Source organism: Phascolarctos cinereus, unplaced genomic scaffold, assembly GCF_003287225.1.
Source record: "Phascolarctos cinereus isolate Bilbo 61053 unplaced genomic scaffold, phaCin_HiC Scaffold_5;HRSCAF=322, whole genome shotgun sequence".
Lineage (NCBI taxonomy): Eukaryota > Metazoa > Chordata > Mammalia > Diprotodontia > Phascolarctidae > Phascolarctos > Phascolarctos cinereus.
In genome coordinates, this window is record NW_027555958.1 from 243130417 (window position 1) to 243150638 (window position 20222).

A 20222-nucleotide genomic window follows, 5' to 3' on the forward strand; every position below is an offset into this window, starting at 1 on the left:
GCCTCGCGCCCTAAATCTTTATAGCTTTTCAGCTGGAGCTCTAGGCCATGTTTGTTTCAGTGACATGAATTAGCGTAGGCCCTTAAAAGGAAGCCCTGGGACCTGCCTTCCATATTCCTGATAGTTTTATACTGCTAAGTGTGGGAAGGTTATGAAACTATAAAGCCTGTATTATTTGTAAAAGTCCAGAACTGCAAGTAGATTTTCATAGTTGTGAGAATTCAAGCAAGGTTAAATTTTTCAATATAATTGTTTTCATTTGTCATTCTACATATTTAATGCATTTTAAAACATTCCAAGAAGGTATCTGCAAGACAAAAAAGTTAAACACCCATCTAGACCAAAGCCCTCATTTTACAACTGAAGCCCAGAGAGGGTAAATAATTTGCCAAAGGGAATTAGTGGCTGAATCAGGTGAAGTAATTAGCCTGGCTTTTATAGTACCACTATTAAATCTGTTCCAAAGAGATTTTTTTAAAAAGGGCGAAGGACCTATTTGTACAAAAATACAAAAATAAATCTTTTTGTAGTGGCAAAGAATTGGAAACTGAAGGGATACAGATCAATTGGGAAATGGCTAAACAAGTTGTGCCATATGACTGTAATGGAATGTTATGCTAAAAGAAATGAACAGGCAGATTTCAGAAAAACCTGTAAAGACTTTGTATGAACTGATGAAAAGTGAAGTGAGCGGAACAGGACCACTGTACACAATACTGTGCAATGATCAACTATGCATGATTTAGCTACTCTCAGCAATACAGTGATCCAAAACAATTTTAAAGGACTGGTGATGAAAAATGCTATCCACCTCCAGAGAAAGAACAGATGGGGTTAGAACACAGACACTTTGTAAAATTTTTTTCTTTTGGTGTGACTTCTTTCACAACATGACTAATATGGTAATACATTCTGCATAATTTCACATGTATAATCTTTGTCAAATTGCTTACCATGGGAGGGGGGAAGTGAGAAAAGGAGGGAGAAGATTTGGAACTCAGATTTAAAAAAAAAGGTTAAATTTGGAACTCAAATTTAAGAGTGTTTCAAATTGCCTTTACAGGTAATTGAATATAATATAATTTTTTTAAAAAAAAACTGGCTGGGGGCAGCTAGGTGGCGCAGTGGATAGAGCACCAGCCCTGGAGTCAGGAGGACCTGAATTCAAATTTGGCCTCAGACACATAACACTTACTGTGTGCCCCTGGGCAAGTCACTTAACCCCATTGCCTAGCCAAAAATAAATGACTGGCTGTTACATAACCTTTAAAGTTTTCAAAGTATTTTAAATCCAGTCTCTCATTTGGCCCTTTCTAGGGATTATGGTATTTATTCTCTCTCCATTTTACAGAAAAAAAGTTCACCTGTGGCTACACAACCTAGTTAAGTGTCACAAATCTTGAACTTGTCTTTTTGACTCTAGTTCTCTGTTCACCAGAGTCATAAGCCTAGAAAACAGGTGTTGAGATTCAAATCTAGGTCTCCCTGGCTCCCAAATCTAGCGTTTTCCCTCCCACTATATCACCACCTCTCCCACTAACTTTGACAAAAAGTAGGTTTGAGAAATGATGGGAAAGTCAAATAAGAATGTACAGATGGTTCTGTACAAATGTTTGAAAAGGAATAGGTAAATCTGAATGCTACCAACATTAGTATGGTGGCTTGGATGTATCTGGTATGTTGGTGACTTGATAGGACAAACAATGGGCTGTGTTTTTTCTAGATTATAAGAGAGGAGGCGGTAAGCAACACTGGTAAGGGATAGCAACAAGAGTATATAATTTCTGTTATTACAAATTCCATACTTTATATTCGAAAAAGAATTTGACTAAAGTGATAAAAGAACTAGGAATTTTAAATAAGTCGAGGAAGCTACAGAATTAGTCTAGATAGGAAGTGCTTCAATAATGCACACAAATTTTTAGCAAATTACTTCAAAATGTGTATCTCAGGTTTTTTGAGTAGAAGAAATTTGCTTCTTATTAAAGAAAATACTCTTTTTGGTATATTTGGTATATTAAAACTATAACTTGAAATAGGCTTCATTCAGTGAAAATTGGAGCATGTAAATGAGGTGCTGTGCTTGCTCCTGAGTAGTTAATAGGAACTGGTGCAGGAAGCAATTGGGATGGTGACAACGATATCATTGAATTCAACATTCTGCTGGGAAAGGAAAAACCAAAATAAACCTGTCACTTGGTTATTCATTTTTAGAAAAGGAAATTGGGACACAATGAGGGCAGCTGGAAAAAAGATAGGAACAGCTTTAAAATGCTATAATCTACCAGGAAGCCCTGAGATTTTTCTGTTTTAAAGCACCTTATTGGAAGCTCAGGGTAAATGTATGGCACAGAGCCAAACGAAGAGACAACTTGAAAAAGAATTCCTGTACAGTTAGTCAACAGTCAAAGAGACTATTGTAGGGAAAAGGGCATCTTTTTAATAAGGGCCACATTATTCATGCTAAGAGAACAGGGACAAAATGGGGCAATCTGAGTGCAAGCTAGAATTTGAAGGGCACCTCACAAGGTTCATAAGAAATGGCTTCAATATATATCAAAATCCAGAGGACTTTAAACCCATTGCAAAAGGGATTTGGAAGGATGAGAAAGAAGCTACAGAGTTCTTTGCCCAAGTTCAAGGAAGATCCCTCAATTCACTGTGCTTTTTTGAAGCAGAAATATCAGAGGGACTAAATTACACTGGAGTATAAAAGTATAAAGCAGGTAAACTATTCTAGGACAAGGTGAAATACTAGATTTAGGTAAATTAGTGAAAGCTGATCCCTGCCCCATCCAAGAGTTTTGAAGAAACTCAGGAATGAAATTATGACATAACTGGGTTATGTCCTGGGTCCACTTCTCTTCTCCTATACTGCTTTACTTGGTGAGCTCATCAGCTCCCATGGATTTAATTACCACCTCTATGCTAACAATTTTCAAATCTATCTTGCCCTAACTTCAAATCTCACATTTCCAACTGCCTTTCATACCTCTCAAACCAGATGTCCAGTAGACATCTTAAACTGAACACGGCCTAAATTTGTTATCTTTCCCCCTAAACCCTTCCCTTAACCCTTCTTCCTAATTACTTTAGAGGGCAATACCATCTTCCAAGTCCCTCAGGCTCACAACCTTGGAGTCATCCTGGATTCTTCACTGTCTCTCCCCCCTCCCCCCATATGAGCTGTTGCCATGGTCTGTCAATTTCACCTTTGCAGCATCTTCCCAATACGCCCCCTTCTCTCTGACTTTGCCACCACTCTGGACTATTGTAATATCCTGCTGGAAGGTCTGCCTGGGGTCTCATAGTTAGTAAGTAATAGGATTCAGGTTTTAGTATTCTGGGGCACTTTCTAGTGGTCTAGATTCTTAATTAGTGAGCCACATGATCAGAGACCTGCCTATTTGCAGGCAGGTCAAATGATTTTTTTTTTAAATTACTAATTGATGCAAACCTAATGTGACACGGTGGCTAATTCTTGGGTGATTGTAATTGCTAAATCAAATTTAGCAATTGCTAAGTTTTAGTAATTGCTAAATTTTTTTGGTAAAGATCTCAGGTGGTTTGGATTTGGCCTGTGGACTACATGCCCTTTGTAGAATTCCACAAACCATGACTTAGCTATTGATCCCCAAAGAATTTGTTTTTTTTTAAACTGACAACAGAGTGTAGTGAAAAACACTGGATTGGAGTCTTAGGACTTGGGTTCAAGTGCTGGGCAAGTCTTTTTACCTCCATGAGCCTTGGTCTCATCTATAAAAGATGGGTAGTAATCTATTACACATCGCATAGTTGTGAAGATAAAATGACTATGTTCAGTACCCTTGCAGCCTCCTTTGTAGAGAGATTGGCGGGGGTTGAGTGGGAGGAATGGGACTGTGAGTGTAGAATGCTGTATACAATGTCAAATTTTCCATTAGTTTTGCTGAACTTTTTTTCCTTTTTTTTTCCTTGGTTATAAGGGATGGCTATCTGGAAGATGGAAGGGATGAAATATATTGGTCGGTCAGTCAGCAAGCATTGATTTAGTGTTTACTATATGCTATATGCACTGTATGCATTGTTAAATTTTGGGGATAAAAAGAAAGAAGGAAAAAGGATCTCCACTCTCAAGTAGCTTACATTCTAATGAAGGAAATAACATGCAAACAACCATGTGCACATAAAATATATGTAGCCTAAATGGGAGGTAGAAGCATAAGCAAGGCACTGGATGGGAAGACACTGGGAAAGGCCTCTTGCAGAAGGTTAGATATGAGCTGAGTCTCAAAACAAAGCCAGAGAAGCCAGGAGAGATAGGTGAGCAGGGAGAGAAGAGCATCGAAAGCATGCACAGTGAAATGCACATTTGAGAGATTTAATGTATGTGAAGAGCAGTAAGATCAGTGTTGTGGGATTTTTTTTCCTTTTAAAGTCACCATCTCCCCCTAGGACTTCCTTAAGCCAAGATTTGCATGACTTCAAAGGGAGTAAAATGTAAGAAGAATGGAAAGATAGGTCCAGGTTGTGAAGGGCTTTATTGGCCAGAGAATTTTATATTTGATACTCACTGGAGGGAGGAAGCCACTGGAATTGGTTGAGTAGAGGAGTGATATGGTCTGCCTTGTGTTTTCAGAAGATTTCTTTGGTGGACGAATAGATGTTGGACTAGAATGGGAAGAGACGAGGCAGGGAAACCAACCAGGCTGGCACCAGGGTGGTAGCTGTAAGAGTGGAACATTGAGAGGAATTATGTTTAATGTGAATGTATATGTATAGCTTATATCAGATTGCATGCCATCTTGGGGAGGGGGGAGGAAAAGGAGGAAGAGAAAATTTAGAACTCAAAAATCTTATAGAAGTGAATGCTGAAAACTAAAAATAAGTAAATTTAATAAACTTTTTTTTAATGGGGCATTGATGAGAACTGGAGCATAGGTGGTAAAGACTTAGCACCAGATTATGGGTTGAATGAAATTGAGGAGTAAAGAATGCCGCCTAAGTTGTGAACTGTGGTGACAGGGATAATGGTGATGCTCAAAAGTAATAGGGAAGTTTGAAAGAAGGGAATGTTGTGGGGGTGGGGAGGTAGGGTGAAGATAATGAGCCCTGTTTTGGACATTTTGAGTTTTAGATGTCTACAGGATATTCAAGTTAAGGGCAGCTAGGTGGCGCAGTGGATAGAGCACTGGCCCTGGATTTGGGAGGACCTGAATTCAAATCCGACCTCAGACACATAACAGCCTAGCCAAAAAAAAAAAAAGAGACAGGATAGTCAGGTCAACATGTGTAATAGTTGGTGGTACAGGACTGGAGGTGGATATATAGATCTAGGAATCATGTATAGAGATGATAATAGAAACCATGGGAGATAAGGAGATTGAACAAGATAATATGGAGCGAAGAAGAGAAAAGGGCCAAGGACAGCTCAGAGTTAGTAGGATAAAGACAAAGATCAAAGGAGACTAAGAAGGAATGGTCAGAGCAGTGGGAGGGAGGGGAGGGTGGGAGCAGAGTGGTGGAAGAAAAGCAGTATCAGCAAAACCTAGAGATGACAGTGTATCCAGGAAGGAAGGAAAGTAGCCTGAGAGATAGTAGATAACAGCTGCCTGATTCTCAGTTGGGTGAAAAATACAGATTGAATGAACCTCAGAGGAGGAAAGGTTATTGAGTGATGGTTGTAGATAAAAGTGGCAGTGGTAAGCAAGAAGTTTCTAACTCCCCCACCACAATCAGTGAGTCAAGGGGCATGATATAGGTGATGTAAAAACCAAATATAGCAAGAATTTTAAAGTACTATTATAAGTTAAATAAATGGCAAACTAATCAAATAAACATAAAATAAGAAATAAAATGGTACATAAAAACCATAGTTTGTGTGTGTGTGTGTGTATATATACATATGTATGTATATGAAATATACAAAAGTTTGTACGTATATGGAAACTTTAAGGAATTACCATTTTTCACTTGTTTTTAGATTTTACTATTTTTAATAGCCATGCTGATTACTTTTCCAAGTAATGAAAGGCTAAGTTAAGAGGAATAAGTTTCAGGAAAAGCTCTTGAATTATATGAGTTGGCAAACAATTGATTCAACAAGTATTTCCTGATATATATTCCTATTATATGCAGAGTACTGTGACCAATTGTTAAGTAATTTAATACTGGAGTTGTTATTACTCAGGAGTGTCTAGGAGTCATTGTAGATTGTTCCATGAAAACATGGGCCTGGTGTGGTGTTTGAAAACAAAAATTCAAAAAATGCTGGGCGACTGTAAGACAGATGACAGGCACTGGAGTTTTTTGAGCTCCAGCCCCTAACAGATTCACTCTTGATCTGGGCAGCCAGAAGGAGAGGAAGACAGCTTTGGAGGAATTAAATAAGTTTACTTTATTCTAGTCTAGTCTTCTCAAGAGGATTGCTGATAATGGATAATTCCTACAGCATTCCCTAATCACTGTTCTTGCAAGAGTGGGCAAGAGTAGGAGCATAACTCCAAGCATCCTCTAAGTTTCAATAGGGGCTGGTTGAGGCAAACATACAGATTCTTCCCAATCCTGGATGGCGGCCAATCAAAGCAGGTACATGAATTCCTCTGTGCATTACCCAAATCCCAAAATGGGTTCCCCACTTACTAATCAGTGCCCACTTGTTTTATGGGGCAACAGACAAAGAAGACAATTTGCCAGTATTAAGCTCACAGATTAACTTCAGTGATGTCATCATAACCTAGCACTGTGCAGGTGTACATTATGTCACCCCTATATCTCACTGCAACTGCGCAGTAGAAGTTTTCAACCATAATTCGTGGGAAATATATATTTTGGCCATGGATCCTGGGACCTATTATCTAAAAAGAATAACAAAAGTCCTTCTTAAACACACTAAAATCCACCTTACAACAACATAGAAAGTTAATGGCATTTAGAATTGAAAGGGACTTTAGAAATCCCTTTGTCCAACCTACCCACTTTACAGATGAGCATAGTGAGTCACAGAAGTAAAATGATTCAGCTAACATCACAAAAGTAATAAGCAGCAGTGCTGAGATTAAATGTAGGTCTTTTTACTCCAAATTTTGGTTTCTTTTATTTTTTGGAGACCGAGTCTGTCTACCTTGACTAATCTGGAAGTAGAGTACTCACAGGTTAAACTGCTGGTAAACACAGAAGCTTTGTTTTGTCACTCCCTTTCTGAGCTGGACCAGTTTGCTCCTCTTTAGGCAACTCTGTGGCTCCCTGGCTTCTCAAGTTTGACCAAATTGGTGTCAGACTCAGTGTAGATACCTAATCACAAAATCAGCTTTTGCCCTAATTTAGCTTGGAACTCCTAAGCTCAAGCAATCCATCAGCCTCAGTCTCGCCAGTTGCAGGGATTACAGGTGTGTGCCACCATGCCTGGCTCCAGATCTTGTGTTCTTTCAACTACCCAAGTATCACTGGAAAAGATTTGGGAAAAAGCAGATAACTCATTTCTGTATCTGCTCTTGGGATTCTAGTCATTGTCCCTCAAATAGGGGGAAAAAATCTGGAGATACACAATGAAAACCAAGGGGAAGAAGAAGACTCTCATATGCTAACTAAGAAGGCTGACACTTCACATCAGAAGGACATAGATCTAAGGGATGATAGGACTACAGTCAATGACATATAGATGAAGCAAATACATGTTGAAACTTTAAAGAAATAAATTTAGGATACATGAAATACAGCTTTAAGCAGTGAGCCATAAATACCTGGAACTGATTGCCATAAGAAGTGATATAGAGTGAAAATGCAAGTAAGTTGATGGAATGAGGTAAATTCATCTTTACTAAACTCCTATTCTGAAGCTCACCGTGGCTTGAAGGTGGCCCTAGGCTCTTAAAGACTATGCTACTGGAAACTAAGCCTTGGCAGGCCCTAATACCAAGTTAGAGGTGCTTCAAGTATCTGCTTGGTGGTACGGTCTGTCATCCAAAGACCAGCCCTGAGTAAAGGAGAGGTTTGCCATCAGCTGATGAATTTCTTTGGCCACTACAGCTCACAAACTTAACTACAAAGGCATGGAGAGATTTTAATTTTTCTCGGTGGAGACTCTACCCACAATGATCCTAAGATCATAGATTTAAATCTGTGGAAGGGACCTTAGAAGTCAATATGTCCAACCTCATCTTTTACAGCTGAGGATACTGAGATCCACAGAGGTTAAATGACTTAGCCAAGAACTAGCGTAGCAAGTAACTGACTCCAGATCCAGTATCTTTCACTTCACCAAACTGCTAAGATTGAATCATATACTTTATGAAATAATTAGATACCGTGAATTCATAGCTTATGAAGTTATGATAGGTTACTAAAGGAAGCTATGGAATGTTTTGTGGTCACATTTCTAATGGGTCCATTTCTAATCTTTAAAGTGTGACAATAAAAGCAACCACACCTTCCCAAGAAACTTCTTGTTCTGTCCTGTCTGGGTCTTCGTGACCCCATCTGGCATTTTCTTGGCAAAGATACTGGAGTGGTTTGCCATTTCCTTCTCCAGCTCATTTTCCAGAAGAGTAAACTGAGGCAAACGGGGTTCAGTGACTTAACCCAGAGTCACATAACTAGTAAAAAGTCTGAGACCAGATCTGAACTCAGGAAGATGAATCCTCCTCACTCTAGGCCTGGCACTCTTTCTACTTCACCATCTAGCTGTCCCAGTACAAGAAACTTACTGTCTAGCTAAACATTGGATCAGATTGAACCATGACCCCATTCTGGGTGGGGCTGGGGATAGGCCATATCAATAACGTCTTAGTTGACTGAAAAAGATTCAGTGTGAGAACAACTCAGAAAATTGAGGGAACCCCAGAAGATAAACTTGGAAGTTTTCCTTAAGAAGGGAGCTTACAGGTCAATTTTTCCAACTTCCATCTTTGACGGGTGAGGACACTGAGGTCCGAAGAGATTAGAGTGGCTTTTCCAGGAACAAGGATTGCAAGTGACTGACTCCAGATTCCCTCCCTCTTCCCACAACCTGCCAATGCAACCAGACAGTCCCTGGGGGATGAAGGATGGGGATGGCAAGTTGCTAAAAGGCACGGATGCCCAACTGAGTAAATCCACCAAAAGTGGGAGGAGATGGCTCAAGGAACAAGGTGATGCTGTTTTACATTTCTCGGGAGTATTTTGCTGCATTTTTTTTCTTTATGACTAGGGGGAAGGATGTTTGGGAGATGGGGATCATGGTGGGAGGGTGGAATGCTGTCCTAAACTTCATTGCTGCCAGCGGTATTGCTGTTTTAGACTCTTCCTAGCACGTGCCCTGTTCTGCAGAACCACCCCATCGCCCATTTATATGAAGCAAAAGCAATTTCCCTAGATTTTACGAGACTAGAGAGATAAATATTTGTTCTTTTGAATGGACGACCCCTTCCTGACTCATCCTATTCCCGAAGTTCCAAGCTAGGATCCCCAGCACAAGAACGGGGCATCCCCCACCTGCCCCGGGAAGAACATCACGGCTGTTCAGCTCCGCCGATGACGTAGCGCTGAACCCGAGCTCCAGCTCTTTGCTCTGGCTTCCTTTATTCTTCTAGGGTGCCTAGGCCTGCCACACCCGCCGTATACCGGCGGCCCAGCTGCGCTACTAGCGTAGAGGCCACCCCCAGACTCCCCGCCCCCAGCCCCTCCGACGAGGGCCAGCCCCATCCCAGACGCCCGTTTACGCCCGCGCGGTTGGCGCAAGGGCTCGAGCTGCGCTCGCTGGGGAGGGAACGATTCCCGAAAGCTACTTGCGCCGAGAGCGCGGGAGCAGCTTCGTCGCTCCGCGTAGCCTTACGCCCCTGACGCAGCTCGCCCCCAAGATGGCGGCCTGGTCGTCGTCGGTGGCGGCGGCGCTGGCGGAGGGGGCGGTGGCAGCGGCGGCCGTGAAGCGAGCGGCAGCGGCGGCGGAGGTGGCGGTGGCAGCAGCCGTGACGGCGGCAGCGGCGGCGGCGGCGACGACGACGACGAGGAGTCTGGAGCGGGAGGAATGAGGCGGCCGAGGCGGGCCAGCGGCAGAGCCGTGTAGCGGAGAAGCGGCTCCTTCCCCTCCTCCCTCCCGGCGTGCGCGCGCCTGGGACCGGCCCCGGAGCGGCCTCCAGACCCCGACCGGGACCCGGTCCGGACCCTTCCCCCGGCGGCCTCTCCCTCCGCGCCCTGCCCCCGCGACCCCGGGCCCGGACGATGATGAAGCTCAAGTCGAACCAGACCCGGACCTACGATGGTGATGGCTACAAGAAGCGGGCCGCGTGTCTGTGCTTCCGCAACGAGAGCGAGGAGGAGGTGAGAGGGGCTCCGGTGTTGCGGACCGGGGTCGGGGGGCGCGCGTGGGGACCGACCAAACCGGGCAACGTGCGAGACAATAGGGACGCCCCCGACCGGGGGGAGGGGAGACGGAAATGGTGGAAGGGGGTGTCCGCTCCCTCCCCCCGACTCCTGGAGCGGGGGGGACCAGAAGGGATCCTTATTTGTGGTTTTCCCCTCCCCCATCCAATAGACTGGGAGGAGGGGACCAGAGAAGGGAGGTTGTCATTCTGGAAGAGATGTCGGGTAGGGTGGGGCAGGGCTGAAAAACGGGGGCTGGAGGAGAGGATCTGCGTGGGGGGCGTAAGCAGAGGAGGCTGCTGGGGGGCTGGGGCTACGGGCCAAGTCGACCTGCCCAGGGCCGGCTCCCTTTTTAAAAGGGATTTGCCCAGTGTGGAAAAGTCTAGCTCGTGCATTTCGCCAAGGTGATGAATAAGGAAAAGATTTAGGAGAGGAAGAGAGCCAGAAGCTGTTTGGAGAAATTATGGAGCCCCAAAGGAGGGGAAAGGGGAAATAAAGGATGTGGGAAAAGTAATTTCGGAGCGGGTGGTGGAGGCACTAATTCTCTTTTGTTCAGAATGATAGAGGTCAAAGGACGGTGGCTTAATGAATGGTCTGTAGTTACAGAGGGATCTTACCACAGCCCGAGTTTTTGAGTCATCGGATACAGAACTATATTTGTCAGACACATTTCGTTGGGTGACCACTGTGTCGCCGAACAAGGCTAGGCTGGTAATTCGCTTCGTTTAGCATTTGTGCAGTTTGGCTGGGGTTTTGTTGATCGTACTTCCTGTGCAAGGAAAGACCTACAAATAGCTGAGTGTTAGGATGCCCAGTGGCAGCTATTTTACTACAAGCAGTATACCCTAGTCCAGTGTGAGAAAAGAGAAAATTGGTGAAATAGTCTTTGGGCTGGAAAATTTTCAGCATTATAGTTAATCTTCAAGGCTGAAACCTGTAATTAAGGTCCTTGGACTAATTCCTTCCACTGCCCAAAAGTAAGAAGCCTTAGGGCAAGAATTGCTTGGGAGGGGGATGTGAAGAGGACCTGAATGCTTCGAATTATTGATTTATTTTTGGTAGTTATGAAAAAATCTATGCTTCTAAAGTAGTTTTTGTGGTGATTCAGTGAATGCAGTGCTTCAGAAATAAAGTACAGAGGCTTTGAAAACCTAGAATGATGGATTTGCAAGGAAGTGTGTACGTAATAGAATCGCAAAGTAAAAATGGAAACAATAAAAGCTATTAAAATTCGTTATGTTATATTGTGGGAAAGTATTCAGCAGTGTGTTAATGGTGGCAGACCTACAGCACATCATATTGATATAGGAAAAGAAATCTGAGCCAATATTTGTGAAGAAAAGCTGTGATGAAATGATGGATTGTCTGTAGATGCTGTCCAGAGAGATTTTAGAGGAAGTGGGAATTAAAATTAAAGTCTAAAAAAATGAATTCCTGTGACAATATATTATTGATATATTATTTCCTTACAGTAGACTCTAAGGCACTATATATATACTTTGTATACAGGCACTTGTTTTAAAGGTTTCCAAAGCAGATGCATTTTAACAGAGATTCTAAACAACGCCTCCTTGTAAGTTATATACTCTTTTTTTTTACTTTTTTTTAATATATACTCTTTTAGGATTATAGTGGCTGTCTTAGTTTCACAAAAGCTTTGTCCTGTTATTGTCACATTTCTAGCTTTAGGGTATCAGATAGGATCCCGGGCTTCAGGGGGAAATTATTTAAATAATTCTGTTATGAATGATGTAAATATATGTGCATTATATATGTAAACTGATTTTTTAAATGGAAATCCATTACGAATAAGTTAATTAAGGTTTTTTTTTCTAATCTTTTTTGCTTAAAAATTATGCCACTTAGTAATAACACCATCAGTAGCAGTACTTTAATCATTTGAGATTTCTCGGAGGCAGATCTTTTCAGTAGCAACAATAATTGTTAAATGTTTAAGGGTATCCTAAAAATAAAAGTCACAGGCATTGTCATTCTTCTTTAGGATTTTAATCTAAAACTGTTCAAAGGAATGCTAATAAATGTATCAAAAAACCATTTTAAAAAGCTGACTGAACATTGCATTACTTATACTGAATTAACTTTTGAGAATTGGGTAATGAAGCTATTTGTAAATCATGGTCACGGAATATTAAAGCTGTAAGTGATCTAATTAGCTTAACCAACTTTCTTAATTTTGTGATTTTACAGAAGAGGAATCTTGGGCCCAGGGAGGCTACATTATTCTCCAGGAATATAGGTTTGTATTGGTCTATGACAATATGAAGTCCCCATTCTTTTTTTGTGAAGAGTTGGTCAGTCAGTAAACATTAGGCACCTACTATGTGCCAGGCACTGTGCTAAGCTCTAGAGATTCAAAGAGGCAAAAGATATTCCTTGCCCTCAAGGAGCTCACATTCTAATGGGGGAGACAACAAACAAACAAATATGTACAAACAAGCTGTATACCGGGTAAATAAGGAAATAATTAAAAGAGGGACAGCAATACAGTTCAGAAGGGTTGGGGAGAGCTTCCTGTAGAAAATGGGCTTTTAGTTGAGACATAAAGGAAAACAGGAAAAGCAGTAGACAGGGATAAGGGAGGAAAGGATTCCAGGCATGTAGACCACCAGAGAAAATGCCCAGAGCTGAGAGGTGAGTGTCTTGTTCCTGAAACAGCCAGGAGGCTACTGTTGCTGGATCAAAGAGTATGTGGCCCCTGCCACGTTAGTTAAATTATCAGAAGATTGGAAAGGTAGAAAGGTCTAGGTCATGAAGGATTTTGAATGCCAAACAGAGGATTTGTATTTGATCCTGGAGAAGGTAGGGAACTACTGGAGTTTATTGAGTAGATGTGATGTAATACTAGAGGTAGATATTGAGTAGAGGTGATGTGGTCAAACTCGTACTTTAGAAAAATCACTTTGGTGGCTGAATGAAGGATGGATTAGAGTGGAGAAACTTGAGACAGTCAGACCCTGAAGCAGGCTATTCCAGTGGTCTAGGCATGAGGTGTTGAGGACCTGAACCAGAGTGGAGGCAGTTTCAGAGGAGAAGACAGGAGAGGGTGTTTTGGAGAAATCTTGCAAAGGTGAAATTGATAGGCCTTGCAACAGCTTGGATATGAGGGTGAAAGATAAGAGGTGAGGAAGACTTCCAGGTTTGAAGCCTGAGGTACTAGGAGAATGGTGTTGCCCTCAACAGTGATACAGAAGTTAGGGGGTAATGATTTAGGCATAGGTTCACAAAGTGGGATCGCCCCCTGGTGGGGCACTGGAGCAATTGGGTGGGGATGCTAGTAGTTTGAAAAAACAGAAATTTTTAAAAAAGCTATCAAAGGATTAAAGAAAGTAGATTTCCAGGGGGGCACTGAGTAATTTTTTTTAAAGAAGGCAGTAGGCCAAATAAGTTTGGAAACCTGATTTAGGGGGAAAGATAACGAGTTCAGTTTTAGACATGGTGGGTTAAGATGTCTACTAGACATGGAGTTTGAGATTCAAGATTGGAGGTCAGCAAAGAGTTTGGGGCAGGACAGGTAGATTTTAGAATCATCAGCATAGAAGTGGAGATGACCCAGTGAAGTAGTTTAGACTGAGAAGAGAATAGACCTGTCCTGGGACAGAACCCTCTGGAACACCTATGATTAGAGGGTATTACCTGGATGAGGATCTAGCAAAAAAGACAGAAAGAGCATTCTGATAGGTAGGAGGAAAAGCAGGAGAGAATGGTTTCCTAAAAACCTAGATGGAAGGGAGGGTGATCAACAGTGTCAAAGGCAGCAGAGAGGTCGAGGAGAATGAGGATTAAGAAAAGGCCATTGGATTTGACAACTTAAGAGATCATTGGTCATTTTGGAGAGAGCAGTTTTTGGTGGAAGGATAAGGTCAGAAGCCAGGGTTAAGAGGAAAGTAAGAGGAGGAAAAGTGGAGGCACTTCTAGGAGTTTAGTCCACAAGAACAGAAGAGATATAGGATGATAGTGAGGATAGATCAAGTGACGGTTTTTTGAGGATGGAGGGAGACATTTTCTCTTTTGAAGTTCATAGGGAAGGAGCCAGTAGACAGGAAGAAATTGAAGATAAGTGAGAGAGTGGGGATGACAAAGGGGGCAGTCTTTTGGAGAAAACATAATGGAGTGGGATCACTTGTGCAGGAAGAGGAATTTGTCTTGGTAAGGAGTAAGGCCACTTCATCATATAAGTTGGGTGAAAGGGGATAAAATGACAGAAGGCATCTGAGGGAGAGAGATGAGGAAGAAGGGAGAAGGAGCTTACAGCAAATGGTCTCAATTATTTCTGTACAATATGGGGCAAGTTTTTCAGCTGAGAGAGTTGGGGGAAGGGAAGCCATTGGAGATTTGAGGAGAGATGAAAAAATTTAGAAGAGCAGCTATAGAGAGTAGGATAGTGAGTTGATAAGGGAGGTATAGTTATGATTGCCTAGCACCAGTGAGGGCCCAGATGAAGTTGTATCACGTAATTTTGTTCAATTCAATTCGATCATAATGGCTGTGTGATTTTATTTCCACCTTCGTTCAGCACAGCTTCTATAGGAGAGAAGGTGTCTGGATTGTGGGAGTGATCCAAGACAAGACACTGTGCAATTGGTAATATAGTAAAGGTCTAGGGATTCAAGAGAAAATGACAGTGTACAGTTGAACTAATTCACCAGGGGTTCTGGATGGGGAAAAGAGGAGAGAGTGGCAAGTGCAGGGGAGATGTCTTGGGAAAGAACTGGGGGGTTGAGGGATTGAAGGTCACTGTGTCAAAAAAGAGTAGGGTTTGGTAAGGAAAGGCAGAAAGAGGGGTGGATAGCCAATAGATTATGGTCAGATAAGGATATTTTGGAATTCTTGAACATGGAGGTGGCGCATTTGTGGGTCATGGCAAAATCAGGGGTATGACCATCTTTGTGCGTGACTGAGGTTGGTTGGAGGAGTAGGTCGTGGGAAGTGGGTAGGTTGAAGAACTGAGTGGTTAGGGTAGGAATGGGGAACCTGTGGCCTTGAGCCCACATATGGCCTTCCAGGTGCAGCTTTTTGACTGAGTCCAAGTTTTACAGAACAAATCCTTTTCTTAACTGTTAGGGTTTTGAGGAAAAGTTCTTAAGTATGAGGGCAACAGCTCAGGAGAGAAAAATTGTGAGCCACATACCAAACTTATTTCTGTTATTATTAGTGATTTGTAACATTCTTTTATTTTCATTCTTTAACAGTTTGCAGTTCTTCTTTTATGAATTGTTTGTTCATATCCTTTGGCCTTTTATCTATTGGAAAATGGCTTTTTAAAAAGTCATGTATACCTGTTAGTTGTCTGTATATTTTGGATATCAAACACTTCGCTGAGAAATTTTATAGTTTTTTTTTTCACATTAACCACTTCCCTTCTTAGCCTAGATGCGTCATTTTTGTTTCAGCAGGAGCTTTTCAATTTCATGTAATCAAAGTTCTTATCTTTTGTAATCGTTTCTATTACTTGTATGGTTAAGACTATCTCCTAAGCCAGGCATGGTGGCACACACCTGTAATCCCTGTGATTTGAGAGGCTGAGGTTAGTGAATCACCTAAGCTCAAGAGTTTTAAGCTACAAATAAGGCTAAAGCCAATCAGGTGTCCACGATAAATCCAGCACCAATGTCTTGAGCCCCTAAAAGCAGGAGGTGCTACCAGGCTGCCTCCTGAGGAGGAATGGGTCAGCCAAGATTGGAAATAGAGCAAGTCAAAGCTTCTGTGTTGATCAGAAGTGAGATTGGGCCTGTGAATGGCCATTGCACTTCTAGCCTGGGTGAGATGGGTAGTCCCAGTCTCCTAGATAGAGAGACAGTGAGATAGAAAGAAAATATCCCCTACATTTGGTGTGATCTTCATATTAAGGTCACTTATTCTTTGTGAATTTATTGTGGAACGTGGTATATAGTAGGTTGGCAGTTCTCTGAATTGCCATGTTTGGTCTTTTCACAGTCCTCATCTTTCTTGACTGTCCTTTCTTGGAAAATTTTCTTTGATCTGGTTTGCATACGTAATACTGTCTTATTTCTCTGACTTGTGAATGTGCCTCAGGGCCCTGTTCTAGGCCTTCTCTCTGTACACTCTCACATTTGTTGAGATCATTAGCTCCCATGGGTTTAATTATCGTCTTTATGCATATGATTTCAAGATCTCTCTACAAAGCACTTTACATGCATTATTTAGTTAAAGCATCATAACAACCCAGTTAAATAAGTTGTACAGGTATTTTTAAATCTATTTCACAGGTAGGGAAACTGAGACTCAAGAGAATTTATGTGACATACCCATAGTTGCACAGCTCCTGTAAGAAGTGGAATATGAACCCATTCTTCAGTCCATGTGGCCTCAAGTCCAACATTCTGTTCACCATAAAATGCATTTGCTTTTTACATTGTCATAGTAGCATATGTGAGTTTGAATCTTGACTCTGTTACTTACTACTTTTGTGACCTTGGGTAAGTCACAGCCTTTCTCTGGATCTCAATTTCTTCACCTCTAAAATGAAAACGTTGGACTGGATGATTTCTGTACTTGCTTCCAACTCAATTCCATAAAATCATTTGACAAGTTTTTATTAAGTGTTTATTATGTGACCAGGAATATCTTTTAAGAGTCAAATGTTTTCATATCTCCATCATTTCCTATAGAGCTATTTTCTTCCCATCTGTCACACTTACAGGCAATATCCTTTCACTAATGTCCTCTTCTGATTCCTCCTTGTGGTGTGAACATTGTGGTCAATGTCTAGATCTTGCTGCTGACCCACATACTGGCATTGTGATCCTGGGTAAATCTCTGTTTCTTTCATTTGTAAATGGAGGGATTGGGCTTGACAGCCTCTAGTTACTTCCAGCTCTAAATTCCTGCATTTAGGCAACTTTTAGGTTTTGGTTTATAAGTAATGTTGTTGTTTGGCTACTATAGAACATTAACTGTAGACATTTTTGTGGATGTGTGTGTGTGTGTGTGTGTGTGTGTGTGTGTACAAATAGGCTTTTACCCCTCCTTTTGAGTTCAAATCCAGATTCAGACACAAGCTCTGTGACCAGTTTATTAAACTGGCAAATTATTTAACCTCTGCCCACCTCTATTTTTTCATCTGTAGAGTGGGGATAATAATAACACCTACCTCCCAGGGATATTGTGAGGATTAGCTGTGTAAAGTGCTTTGCAAACTTTAAAGTGCTGTATAAATGCTAGCTGCTATTATTTTTATTATTATTACTATTATTACTTTGAATTATTTTATCAGGTTATGGATACTGAGAAGCATCCAGTGCCACAGTCTCTGAAGAATTAAGATTGTTGGTGATCCAGAGGGCAGTGAAAAGATACTTGGAGGGTATGAACAGGCTGTAGAATAGGAACAGCGATGACTCGGTTGCAAGAAGAGGATTGGTACAAGAAAGACCTTTTAAATCTAAATACAGTTACTTTCTCCTATCCAAGGCTGGTACTTTGCATCAGTCTGAAAGGTGATGCTAGTATGGTGTTTTCTAAACAAATCTTATTTTGAGGGAAGGGTTTTGAATATCCCAACAAAACCATCCTGAAGTCTACACATGTATTCAGTCAGACCACTGTATTATTAATATTAAGGGGATTATTATCATCTTCCTATTAGGGCCAACACATTAGAAGTATCCAGAAGATACTATTCCTGTTTTGTTTAGTGACAGCAGTAGAGTCACATCTGAATCAGTCAAGGAAAAAAATAGCACAATTAACGTTTAATACAGTAGAAGAAAAGTAGAGAAGAAAGGTTTAGCTTAATTAGTTCTATGTTGGTAATTGATAATGAAGACTGGGAGAATACGCAGATTTTTTTTGTCATACCAATTTGATCTGTCTTGTCTATAGCTTTGCCTTTAAACCCAAAGTGTAAACAAAAGCAGAATTTATTTCCATGTCAGGCTTAAAGAAAAGAACTCTAATGATGACTGCTGTCTTCATTTTTTAGTAAATTGCAAGGTTGATAATAGAATGTTCAGAAGTACATCCTCCTGGCTGGGATAAACAGATGTATAAAGAACAGTCACCAGTTAATGTTATTACTGAGGGAATATCAGCAAGTTTTTTAGGGTTTTTTTTTTGGTTCAATGCATTCCATACACTTAAATATCTTTTACCTTGATCAGAGTTGTTAGCATTTATAATGTGTACTGAGAAAAGTGGGTTCCTTGGCTTGAAATTATAATACCCATATGAAAGGAGTAGCATGGGGCAGCTAGGTGGCGCAGTAGATAGAGCACCAGCCCTGGAGTCAGGAGGACCTGAGTTCAAATCTGGCCTCAGACACATAACATTTACTAGCTATGTGACCCTGGGCAAGTCACTTAACCCCATTGCCTAGCAAAAAAAAAAAAGAAAAAGAAAAAGAAAGAAAGGAGTAGCACTGTAGATTGAGTGGGCAGAGCCCAGAGTCAGGAAGACCTGGAAGTTCAGATCCAGCCTCTGATATTTACTGGCTTTGTGACCCTGGGCAAGTTACTTAACCTTGGTTTGACTTAGTTTCTTCGTCTGTAAAATGTGAATAAAAATAGCACCTTCCTCACAGGGTTGTTGTTAGGATCAAATGAGGTAATTGCGAAGTGCTGAGCATGGTGCCTGGCACGTAGTAAGGGGTACATAAATATCATTATCATCATCATCATCATCATCATCATCATCATATCCAAAATGTTCATTTCTGAGATTTTATAATCACCTAAACTCCTTTAACCCTGATGCTGACACTCTTTCTCTGAAGAAGTGGTATAACACCTGGTCTGATTATATGAGATAAAGTGCAAAGAGTTGCTAAATGTAGCACTAGTAGGTAGCACTAGGTGACTCTCTAAGGTCTATTCTAGTTCTGAAATTTATCATCCTGTGTCTTGTTCTTTTTATTTGAAAATGGTTAATGGTGCTGATTTTGGTATTTTTTCCTATGGTTATTATTGAAAGATAAGATATTGCATTGGCTTTTTCCACTCTCGGTACATTTGAAGAATCTACGTTGGCTTACTGAAGAGCTCTAGAAGTGACCTGCCTCAGTTTGTCATTATGCTGGCATTCAGAGAGCTGCCTATCTCTCATTGCTACAGCTCAAGTATATCTGCTTACTACTGTTACCTTTCTTCCATGTTCCATAGCTGCACCATATTGTTTGAAGTTGTATTTCAGTGCTTTAACATGTTTCTTCTTTGGGTCCACTTGTGGTCTTTTTACTGCAGCTCATGAAATAAACAAATAATGCCCATCTTTCATATGTGTCGTGCCCAGCAGAGTTATGTTGTGTAGTATAGTAGAACTTCTGTTATAATAGCCTTGGCTCTGTAGCAGTACTCTAGGATACAAAAAGGAATGTAAAAGCTACTTTTAAATTATACTTCTAGTGCTCCAGAAAGTTCAGATCAACATATAAGATAAGAACATCATGAAATTTTTTAATTATCTAGAATCTTCAGGACACTAATAATTATTTCTGTATTTGTACAGGAATGCATGTTAGAAAATAACCTTCAGAATATATGCTCCCTGAGGGCAGGGACTGTTTCCTAACACTGGCCACATAGTAGATGCTTAATACAGTCTTGTTGACAACTTAATTGATCACTAATCTTTGTGACTTAGATATATAAAAGAAGAGCATGGTGCATTTTGTATAATTAGCAAGGTGCCACCAACTGATAATAAGCTCAAAAAAGATTAATATGAGGACTTGCAATGGAGAGACTATCATTTATTTATTTAAAATGGGTTTCCCCCCAATTACATGTGAAGACAATTTTTAACATTCTTTTTTAAAAAATTGAGTTTCAAATCTTCTCCCTCCTTCATATCTTTCCCTCCCTAAGACAGTAAGCAATTTGATATAGGTTGTGTATGTGTAATCATGTAAAAGATATTTCCCTATTAGT

At 41.0% G+C, this 20222-nt stretch overlaps 1 protein-coding gene across 1 annotated transcript in view; it reads left to right on the forward strand.

Annotated features, from left to right (window-relative positions):
• The first annotated feature begins 9789 nt into the window (after positions 1 to 9789).
• NUDT3 (nudix hydrolase 3) overlaps positions 9790 to 20222 on the forward strand; it is a 76942-nt gene continuing 66509 nt past the window's right edge. Inside the window, exon 1 of the mRNA XM_020999589.2 lies at positions 9790 to 10275. Coding sequence (XP_020855248.1) covers positions 10177 to 10275 — 99 coding nt within the window. The 5' untranslated portion in view covers positions 9790 to 10176. The remainder of the gene's footprint in view (positions 10276 to 20222) is intronic.